This window comes from Macaca mulatta, chromosome 5, assembly GCF_049350105.2.
Source record: "Macaca mulatta isolate MMU2019108-1 chromosome 5, T2T-MMU8v2.0, whole genome shotgun sequence".
Lineage (NCBI taxonomy): Eukaryota > Metazoa > Chordata > Mammalia > Primates > Cercopithecidae > Macaca > Macaca mulatta.
The window spans coordinates 115,373,992-115,385,553 of record NC_133410.1 but is presented as its reverse complement, the minus strand read 5'-3'; the positions used below and the strand labels follow the sequence as shown (position 1 = coordinate 115,385,553).

The following is an 11,562-nucleotide window of genomic DNA, read 5'->3' as shown; positions in this document are numbered from 1 at the left end:
ATTTACTAAGGCATGGCATGGCATGGGTTTTACTGATCTTCTGATCTCTTTCCCTGTTCATGCTGATTAAAAAAAAAAAAAAGGTGTCTCATGTTTTATAACCTAGAAAGTGTAATACCGCAGGCAATGTCTTTGTTCCCACCATCCAAACAGTAAAAGGGATTCTACTATGACTTTTGTGAAACATCATTTAACTACCTCAATGCTTTTTTCCAAGTCAATAAAAACAAAACTCAAAAAACAAGAATAGACAACTGGTATTACTAACAGTGTTTTTATTTACAAAGAATTGTTTTCATTTGGCCATTTGGAAAACCACTAACAATTTTTACTTTAGAAAACATTAAATAATAAACAAGATGTTATACAGTACTTTGGATAACTTCTTCCATCAGTTTAGTGCAATGCATCATTGGCACCGAAAAGTAAAATTTTCATTTATTTTCCCCTTTCACCTTCAGTTGTGCAGTTATATGACCATAAAGGAAATGAATCATTAAAAATGGATCTACAGCCATATATTCTGCCGTTACTCAAAGGCTTAATGATTTATTTTCCCCCCTCCAGCCCTGCCTTTACCAGGTTAAATGACAAAAGACTTTTTATTGTACCTATTGTTAAAAAAATATTACTGTTCTGTGGAACCTGGGAGAGTCCAATTAGTAAGGGAAACTGAATCATACTGATAAGGTGAAGGAAAGGTCTGCCGGTGTGGGGCAGGGCACTCTTTCTCAGCAGCCAAGTAACTTGTCACACATGAAGCAGAGAGAATGCACCAGATGAAAATCTCTCTGAACTGTGTTCCTTGAAGGAGCTCTTAAAAAAAAAAAAAAAAAAATCGGAAACATCATCCATTGAACAAATGAAAGGTTTACACCTTTACCAGAAGAAACATTTAAAACTACCACCACACTAGGACATTACTGAGATACTAAAATATCTGTCCATCATACTCTCATTTGGAATAAATAGTTTCCTTTTTTCTTCAATACTGCTAGGATTGCCATAAGGGAGAGACATTTCAGTGAGCTCAGCATTTGGTGGGCTCTTCGCCTTTCAATCCCTCTCCATTAGGAGGTCAAGAGGGAAATGCCTAAATTAAGCCTTGTCCAGATTACTTAGTTCTAAAGATTTTCATTGCATACTACTAGTAGGATCAAAACATCTTTTGGGAAATTCTATAATTTGTTACTTTACCTTGGGGTAAGAACATCTTTAACCATCTTAAATAGATAAATTTTTATCTAATTTTTTAGAAAGAGAAAAAAAGAGAGAGAGAGATACTGAGATTTTCATGCTTTTTTTAATGAAGTATTCTAATTTAACAATGGCCCCTGCCAAGAAATGCTCCCTTATACTCTAGTCTAAGCCCGTTTCCTCTTGTTCTATTCTTAGTGCATATGGAGAACAGCTGGTCACCATCCTCTCTGTGCCAACCCTTCATATACTTGAAAACCATCAATGGTTTGCCCCTCAGTCTTCTCTTCTCCAGGCTGAATCATCCCAGTTCCTTTAATTTTTCATCATAGATCTTTTTTTCCAACCCTTTAATCATCTTTGTGATTCCTGGCAAAAACAGCAGAAAATATTTTGATTACTTAATAGGAAATTAAGAAAAACCTCAGGAATAATGCCTTTAAAAGGTACATTGTTTTTTAATATATAGGTAAAAATATGCAGGGAGGAAATACAGTTGGGGGTTCACGGATCTTAGAATTCCAACTTGCCCTGCTCCTCCAGTGTGTGTTAATCCCATTCGAACACATCCCATGCCTCTGAGCATGGGACTTGCTTCCTATCCTATCCTGACATAGCCGTGAGCAACAGAAGTTATGAACTACGACTGCCTAAACTTTCATCTATTTCAAATGTTGTGTGAAAATCTGTTCCAATGGAGTTTTCCCTATGCTTCCTCTCACCCTGCTTTAATAAACAGGATCCTTTTTCTGAATCAACCAAAACTTTTATAAAGCTTCCTACATATTACCAGAGAGAGCCATGTTATGATGGTAAAAGCTGTGGTTTTAAAGTGTAACTTGGAACAGTGAGAGTTTTATGTATTAACTGCAGTTTCTTGTCTTCCTAAAGGTTTCCTATCCTTTGCAGAGATCAAACTCAAGGCCATTAAAAAAAAAATAATTTCATCACTCTGCTACCACAACCCAACACTTCTGCCAGTTTCCTACTGCTGCCAATATAAGGTCATGGAACTGGATGACATTTCACCATGTATTTTTTAACTTGAGATCACAAGCTGCCCTTTACCTTGCAACTAGAGTCTGTAAATATTTGGAACACGTAAATACTTAATATCAATAGCACATTTACACAAAACACAATACTACTAACGAGGGATTATGTGCCCATTCTACATAATTGTCTTTAACAGAAAAAAAAAACAGATAAAAATAAATGTATCTTGATATATTATACACCCTTATTTTATAAAGTGAATGGCAGTAAAAGTTAGAGTTCAGGTCAGGCCAGAACTAACTTAAGTGAAGAGGGTAAGTCAATTTCACAAGCACATTGTACATCATATCTCAAGGGAAGTCAATACTACTCATGGTACAACACCAAACAGATAACATCATGGCCATTTGCAAAGATTTTGTTTAAAAACTGCTCCCGTAACTCACTCCCATAATTTGCTACAAGGAGCACCTTGTAATCAGGATGGAGGATGGTATGGGTCACGCATGCTGAGGGCCTTCCTGAAAGAGACACAGGATGGAAAGCAACAGCCACAGATGGCTTTGATGTGTCTATGATGCCCCTGTATTTCAAGGGGGGTGTCACTGTTCATTGGAATTGCACAAAAGCAGGCCAGCAAAACCTGGGTCACCAAATAGACTTCCTCCTGACCCACTGACCCACTCTTCTCCTAGGCCTGACAAAAGGGAGAAGAGGAGAGAAGATAAGAATTGGAAAAAGAGGATGGAGCAACATAGGAGTTCATTGCTGGTTCTGGAGTTGTTAGCGTTCTTCAGAGCAGGGGCCTTTTTTCAAGCTCACATCATCCAATCCAATCTCCCCAGTGTAACCACGCCTTTTTTCACCTTTGAAGATGACCTAGGGAGAGAACGCACACACCAGTCAAGCCTCCTCTGCCCCTTTCTAATGCCTCCTTATTAAGCAAAAATAAAGGCAAACCTTCCCCCAAACCAATTTTAAACTTATTTTACAGGAGGAAAAAAACAGAATATAGTTGCCAGTATCACTGAAGTTTTCAGTAGAAACTGAAATCATCAAACTGTTCATCAGACCACATTACTCAGAATCAATTACTCTTTAAAAAGCCATTCTAAGCTATACACCAATTCGATTTAGGATTGTTTATAAAGTGGACACTTGTCAAGGATTACCAAAGTTAGAAGAAGAGTGTGATAGAATATAAAGGAACAGATATTAGGAGCCAAAGATCTGAAAGATCATAATCACGCAGCCTATCTTAGATGTTTCTTAGTTCTTTTTTGGTTAACATAGCTTTCTTGCTGAAAATGGAATAGAATCAAACACCATGATCCAATCACACTGTTGTTTTACCTATGTAAAAACCAAAAACTTTTATTGTTCTTACATTATATTTTCTATAGAGCATCCTTGCTTCTTATAAAACAAGAGAAAACCTGAGTGCTATGATTTAAAATGATTTATTATCTTGTTTTATTTCTCTAAACAATAAAAATACTGAGAAGAGTTTTAAGAAAAAATATATAAGAATTAAACAAAATCCAAGTACTCTGGTAAAATCTGTATTAATGGAATCTATCTTTTCTTTCTAAAATAGTTTCTTATAAACTATACCTATATATAGGCATAGGTATCTCCCAACAGCAAGTTTCATAAGCACCAGCATAAAGATGACATTTTCCCAAATGCATTCATGATTTTGCTGGGATGCCGTAGACCATTTTCTTGCTACCTATGTCTTGATTACTTAAGATCAAATTTATATATTCCATCAAAGCACTTCCCACATCCTGTCCCGAATAGAGTAGTGCTTTCCAATTGTAGTTCTGAGTTCCCACCCTATGCTGCTTAACTGTGATCTCTGAAACAAAGAAAAAAAGTTGAACTTGAAAGAAATATTTCAAAAACGAAAAAAGAACCATCTCCTGGGTAATTTATGGTAGTAAAAGTTTGAAATATAACGAATTAAAAGGAAAGGAAAAGCAGGAACAATTAAGCTCACCACGCCACCCTTGGAAGTTTCTGTTGATCAACTTAAAAAAATAAAAAAACAAAAAAACCATTTCTATTCCTAGATTTTTTTCCATTCAAAAAAGAAAATGGATCTTTACCAGGGTTATGGAGAGGTGGTGATCACAGGTTACAATGAAGAAGGATGAAGAAGCAGAAAGGGGTTTCAGAAAGAGACACTGAATGGAGTCATCAGGCCCAGAAAAAAATCCAAACCTTTGTCTGAGCCTGAATTTACAGAGCAAGGCTTCTTCCAATTCAGATTCCAGAGTTCTCCTATGAAAGGAAAACATCCCAGGTCTCGCCTCCTTTGTGGATCTACTTACGCTCTTGATGTCAGCCCCTCGCAAGGTGATCTGTGTCTGCCTCCAGCCGTGGCCACCATTTCTTCCCCACAGGGCTGCTCCGTGGGCACTGTGTTTTCTCACAAACACCTGGAGTGTGCCAGAGTGCAACCCCGTCACCTTGTGCCTGAACGATAGGCACAGGTCCCCTGAATGCATGAGGCGGCCGAGAGGTAGCACCAAGCGTGCAGCTTTTCCCCCTGGGGCTTTGGCTGCCGACACTGTCAGATACTGTCCACCTGGAATGGGAAAAGCAGAGCTGTGTGTATGTGCCAATATCCCTTTCTAGAACAAGCAGCATGGACAGGAGTTTTAGTTTTTTTTGTTTTCTTGGTAAAGAATTCCAGATTTTTGAAGAAGAAAAATTTGACTTATTTGTATGCCTGAAGTTCTATGGTATGTGTTTACAGAAAACATTCACTTACTTTGCCCATGGAAAGCAGAAGTAATGCCAGAGACACACAATAATTAGTAATCCAAACATTATGAATATTTCCAATTGAATATGATCAGACATATAGGCGTACAACAACATATACACATTCACCACCAATTTATGACCCTCACCAATTTATGATTATGTTGTCCAACATCCCTGCCTATCTGGCTTGGTGATTTGGTAAAACGGACCCTAAATTTCCAGGGAGAATTTTCTGGTGGATAATTAACTCCAGACAGTAAAGCAGATGGTGATTTAAAGGGCCCTATATCTGCTTATTCTCTCCTCCTCCAACTTAGAACAAATTTCTAAAGGTAAAGGTTCTTTAAAACAAAAAAAAATTCAGAGTTGGCAGTGCTTCTCACACTGGTGTAAACCTAACAGCAGGAAGATACAGAAGTATTCAGGAAACCCTCCATGTCTTCCTGGAGCATCAATTTTATTTGGAGGTAAGCCGTTTAAAACATTTTTATAGTAAAACAAATCTATATCATATCTATTCTATAAATATGTCCTATTATATATACGTGAACACAAATATTAGTAAAAACTTTCACTTTAGATAGACCACTTTGATGATGTTCTCAGACCCCTAGGACTACAGAGTTTTCTTCCCTCCGCTGTTAAGGAAACTGCATTTTAAAAAATGGTTAAGCAGCAGTGAAGTGGGGGGTGCTGCTTCTCCAGAAAGAAAGTTGCAAGTAGTATTTTGAAGCTTGATCCATGTACAAATGACATTCCCTCAGGCTGTTTTATCTCAGTCTACTGAAAACACACTGTATGTTTCAACACTGGTTTTTCCATAGAAAAATGGTTGGAATGTTGAACACGTGTATCTATTTTGGCAGAAATCCCATTTAGTTTTCAGTTAACAGATAAACTATTATCTCTTTCTTATGCTTAATTTATACAAGACCTGATAAAATTTGGTATATCTTTTTATTCCAGTGTCTTCTTCTCTAACAAGTACCATCTGAGCTCTACAGGTCATAGGTGATTTCTGTGCACTGACTATGTGCCAGCCTCTGTGCTGACGGCTCCCCAGCAGGTTGTGAACAACTTAAAGTCTGAACCAAAGTTTCCCCCAAACCTCTGTGTTACCCTGCTAGCAGGTAGCAGGTGTTTAAGGATGTTTGAATCAATGAATGATGTTCCAAGGGTACAGCAAAAAACTGCAAGGAAACAGATCCTTGATTCACATACTTGAATCACTAAAAATACATAATGTCTTAAGAATCTTTCTCCCACTTCCCTTGTCCCCTTCCTCCACAAACTAATCCAAACATATTTTGGGCCAAAATATTTACATGGATTTTAAAAGTCTCACTATAAGTCAGCTTTTGAATCATCACAGGTACTCTAGTTAAGACTAAGATATAAGGGTATTACAGTTAACCTGCAAGTTTCGAGAAAACAAGGATTAAGTCTCTGTGGAATGTACACTGATACCATTCTGCCAGACGCTACCTGCAAACAAGACAACCTAACACACCAAGGTATTCTTTGCATATGTATTTAAAACTCTAAAATTTACAACATGATAAATGAGGTTACGATTGTTCTTCCTCTATAGAGCTACTCTATGGGCACCAGGTTTTGCTTTTGCTTTTTTTTTGCCATGAAGAATTCATTCCCTTTGTAACAAAGGAAATGATACAAGTTGGAATATTAACTAAGGGAAAAATTGATTCAGTGTCAAGCAAGTTACCTATTAAAAATTTCACTTCTGATTTCATAATTCTGGTGATAAATATATGATTATATTAAACATTCATTCAGTTTACAGTATCACAACATCTAAATAACTTTGGGGAGGGAGGAGAAATAATAGATGCTGCAAAACTTGACCAGAAAGTTGGGTTATAAATGGTAGTTTATTTATTTTTAATTCTGTAGTGGTTGGTGCCTTTAAATTTTCAATTTACAAAACCTAGAGGTATTTCTGAAGGTTTTGACTTCTGAACTTTTCTTATGTAATACATTCACACAAATGCACATGAATATGAACTTTTTTTAAAAAAAGGAATACTATATTTGCAGTGTTGTAAGTTGCTTCTTGTATAACAATTTTTCTATGGTAGCAAATACACTTTGCATTGCTGCAAGTATGCCAGTAACCATTTAGCCAATTTCTTACTGAAGAACATTTAAGTTTCCAAATTTGCATGTTAAGGTAAAAAATACCATATAACAGACAAACAAAAATGTTTTTAAATATTTGCAACACATTAAAAAAGGATAATTTTTCTTTTTGTATAGAAAATTTTCATATATCAATAATACTAAATAAAAATAAAGAACATCACAGAAAAAATGACAAATATATGAAACAGTGATCAACTTTTCACAATAAAAGAACTGTAAAGTAAAATGAAAAGAGATCCCTTTTAACCTATAAGATTGGCAAAGATTTTGAAAATACTTTTATATGTTGGGGATGGTTTTCAAATATTGTAGGCAGAAGTGTAAATTGCTACAACCTTTATAAAGGGCAATTTAATAAAATCTATCAAAATTCAAAATACAAATTCTCTTTTGACATAGCAATTCCACATTTAGGAATTTATAGATACAGTCTAACATATATTAAATAATGAATGTACAGGGTTTTTCACTGCACTATTGTCTGAACTACCTAAAGTCTTGAAACAACTTATGTTCCTTTGTGGAGGGCTTGCTAAATACATTGTGGTACATCTGATGAGTAATGGAATAGCAGCCAGCCATAAATAAGAATGAGGGTGTTCTGTATGTGCTGATAGAGGACATGCTTCAACCACAATGGCTAATAGTATTTCAGCGGTAACTCTGGACGAGTCACTGCTTGAAATGCCTTATATATGTTTAGTGGATAGTACTGATTATCCCTGTTTAAGTAACTTGCTCAGGGTCATAGCTAGTATGTGGTGGTGCTGGGTTCCAGATCAGGTATTCTGGCTTCAAAGTCCATGTTGTTCCTGTTAACTCTTGAGATAATATCAATAAGTGACAAAGGCAAGGCACGGAAGAGAATGCCATTGCATCCAAAAATATCTCTCTGGGAACATAATCAAGAAACTGGCTGCATCTTGCCAGGTGGTGAATGGGAGTCAAGGATGGTAGAAAGCTTTCATTGATATTGTTGATTTATTTTACATTTATGTATATTTTAAAATAATGTTTTAATGCTGAAACAGACATACTTGTATGTACATGCTGGCATACTTGATACATATGTAAGCAAATTCCTTGTAGCTATCGGTGGCAGACAGAGTGCTGAGTAAGTTGCCCTTAATCCTTGTTCTCCAGAGATCAAGGTTCCAGGAAAAGGGGCTTAGTTCTAGCTTTGACACACACAGGAGAAGGGTGTGTCCCCAGGGCCACAGCTACATACCTGCAGCATATCACCATGTCTGTCAACAGCACAATTTTCCATTTCTTAGAGGCATTGTTAATTTCACATCTCACTGTGACTGAATGTAATAAAACATAATAGCACCATGAAAGGCAGCTAGTAAATTGCACTTTTTTTGCAGCTGTTTCTTCAGGTTGTGAGTTTTGAGAATTTTCTTAGAAATATTAACATATAAGAATATTTACAAATCTGGATCTTGGATTAGAACTGCACAGCATTAAAATCATCCATAATTGGATATGCAAACCTATATTCTTTTATAACTGGTATAATCTAGATAGACATAGGTAAACAATTAGCTTGTTAATTAGAATAATACACAGAATTTATTTATTTATTTATTTAGACGGAGTCTTGCTCTGTCGCCCAGGCTGGAGTACAGTGGTGTGATCTTGGCTCACTGCAACCTCTGCCTCCCAGGCTCAAGAGATTCTCCTGTCTCAGCCTACCGAGTAGCTGGGACTACAGGTGCCTGCCACCACACCTGGCTAATTTTTGTATTTTTAGTAGAGATGGGGCGTCACTATGTTGGCCAGGCTGGTCTCGAACTCCTGACTTCAGGTGATTCGCCCGCCTCAGCCTCCCAAAGTGCTGGGATTACAGGGGTGAGCCACCATGTCTAGCCGATTTTTTTATATTCTCCTCTGGCCTTCACATGTGATACACACACACACACACACACACACACACACACACACACACTCCATCTGCCTGAATTTCCTAGAAGAAAAAGCCATGAAAACGTAAGCTTTGTTAGTATTTTCCCATCAGTGCTGGGTTATAATTCTGTCAACATATTCTAAAAATATATTCTGCAATTCCATTCTCATATATGCAGTCCTACCTTCCAACTCTCTGCCATCTTTTGGTCTTCCCATCCTTCTTTCCAAGCTAGAACCCTGCTCACTGAATTTCTTGGGACTATTTCCACATTCCATATTGAATCAGGCTCTCAGAGATGGTTTAGAGGTTTTCTAATCCAAGTCTTATCTGATGCTCAAAACCTTTTAACAATATCTTGCCATATGTCACCCAGTCAAATGCTTCCACCAACAGATAACTCACTCCTTCCATGTCAGCCTGTTCTGTTTTTAGATGACAGTGAGCCAAAATGAATCTCCCTGTATTTTTTACCCATCAATCCTACTCTCATCCCCTTTTGGTCACAGAGAACAACTCTAACCCGAGTCAATTATTCAAAAAGGAACCCTGCTGCATCATTTCTTCTCTAGACTAAACGTCATGGTTCCTTCATCTGTTTTTCACAAGCTTGGAGATACTTTCCATGCGGGTCATCCTCTTCTAAGTGACCAACTCTATTCTTCTCATATTAGGAAAAAACATTCTCAAAAGTAGATTCACCACTTAACCAAAGTGGATTTTTCATTCTTGAAACATACCATATTTCTATAGAGATGGTCCATATTTCTGGCAGCAACATCACAAGGTTCGCTTAGATTGATTTCATTACACACTAAAACTCTAAAATCTTCTACACTGAGTGATATGTCAGGTCTTTCCCCTCATTCAAGTGTGTGACTGGTTTCTAGACTATAAGCCGTAACTTAGACTCAACCCCATTACATTTTACCTTCTTAATTGTGACCCATTAATCTAATCTTTCTAATGCTGGCTGTGTCAGCACACATACTCACTTTCCTCTCCAGATTTGAGTCAACCGTAGTTTGGTCAGTTTATCTTTAATATTTAAGTTCAATGTCCCATTTATCTAAGTTCTTGGTAAAAACTTGAACCAGTTCTAGAAAAGCATCCTCTAGGGACCATAGCCAATCATCACGGGTTATCCAATCACTCAAGCAGCCATCTCTTCCTTTCAATTTGTTCTGTACTAACACAGTCCAATAACCATTTCAAATTTCTTTGTTTACCATTCTAATTTCTAACCCACTTCTCATTTTTCCATCAGAGGGAAAGGGAGATTGGGTCACAACAAATTTAAACATTTACAAATATAATGAATAATTAAAGAATGTTGAAAAGGACTAAATTGGTTCTAAAATACAGTGTTCAAATTCTAAAAATCAAGATTTTACATAGATTGTTTACAGAGAAGTGCAGTGAATTCTCCTGAGTTTAGCATGAATTACTCTCCCCAATGTACCTTACTTGAAGGAATCATTCATTATGACCATAAATATTATTCACCATTCTATCATACATGACTGCCAAAGATCCCTCCTTCTGTAGCAAGCTACTCCAGGTCAGTGGTCAGTCAGTTTAAGGTCAGTGGTCAGTCAGTCTAATCTACAGGTCTGTGATCTGCTAATCAGATTGTGCACACTACCACATGCACACCTACTGAGGCCAGCCTGTGGTACAGTCAAAAACACAATAATGCTGCAGATGTTCTGAGTATTGAACTGTCTAGGAGCCTGCATGAGTAGTACACAGTGGTTTGGACTTAATTCCACCACTCTCTAGCTCTGTGGCCTTAGGAAACAGATAACTTCTCTGGGTGTCAATATTTCCTTTGTGAAATAAAGACAATATTACTTGTTTACACACACACACACACACACACACACACACACACACGTAGATATGTTGGTTTCTCTCTTATTCACAGCATCTGTGACATTAATGATAATGCTGTCCTGCTCAGAGTTAACTTTAAATGACTAAGACAGTAATGCAAGAATGACTGAGAGTACTGTGTGTGAGGCACTAAATGATATTGTCTTTTACAACTAAAAGAAATGTATGAACCAATTTGAATTTATTGAATATTCCTATATTTAGGAAATTACATTTTAATTTTTAAGTATATCTCTATTTCAACCTTAGGGGATATAATGAATATATTTTTGGACTAATTTTTTAATACCTTGTTACTCAAAATGTGCGTTGAGGACCACCATAGAGATCTTCAGGGAGCCTGCTAGAAATGCATGAAAATCTGCATTTTAATGAGGCCCTCAGCTGCTCTGCATTCACAGTGAAGTTTGAGAAGAGCTGGTTTAAGATATCATGAGTTCTCTGAAGTTAACTTTTGTGTGTTTGATGCTCTTACCCGGTATGGTACTGAAGAACTAGGCTTTTATTTGTTTATTTTGTGGGGGGAAATTGCTTAGAAAATACTGTGATTTTATTCATAGTATATACACGACAAAACAGACACTTTCCATTATTTTAATTAGTTCAAAATTTAAAATCTGCTTGTT

General features: G+C 36.8%; 1 protein-coding gene across 20 annotated transcripts in view; it reads right to left on the bottom strand.

Moving 5' to 3' along the window:
- Positions 1-258: 258 nt before the first annotated feature.
- NPNT (nephronectin) overlaps positions 259-11,562 on the bottom strand; it is a 77,366-nt gene continuing 66,062 nt past the window's right edge. For 14 of the 20 annotated variants that reach the window (XM_078002057.1, XM_078002058.1, XM_078002060.1 and 11 more), the window contains 2 exons: positions 4,530-4,786; positions 259-3,072 (listed from right to left, as the gene is read on the bottom strand). In XM_078002057.1, the coding sequence (XP_077858183.1) occupies positions 2,977-3,072; positions 4,530-4,786 (353 nt within the window). In that variant the 3' untranslated portion in view covers positions 259-2,976. The remainder of the gene's footprint in view (positions 3,073-4,529; positions 4,787-11,562) is intronic. The other 6 variants (XR_013417251.1, XR_001444893.3, XR_013417249.1 and 3 more) reach the window with 1 other exon arrangement.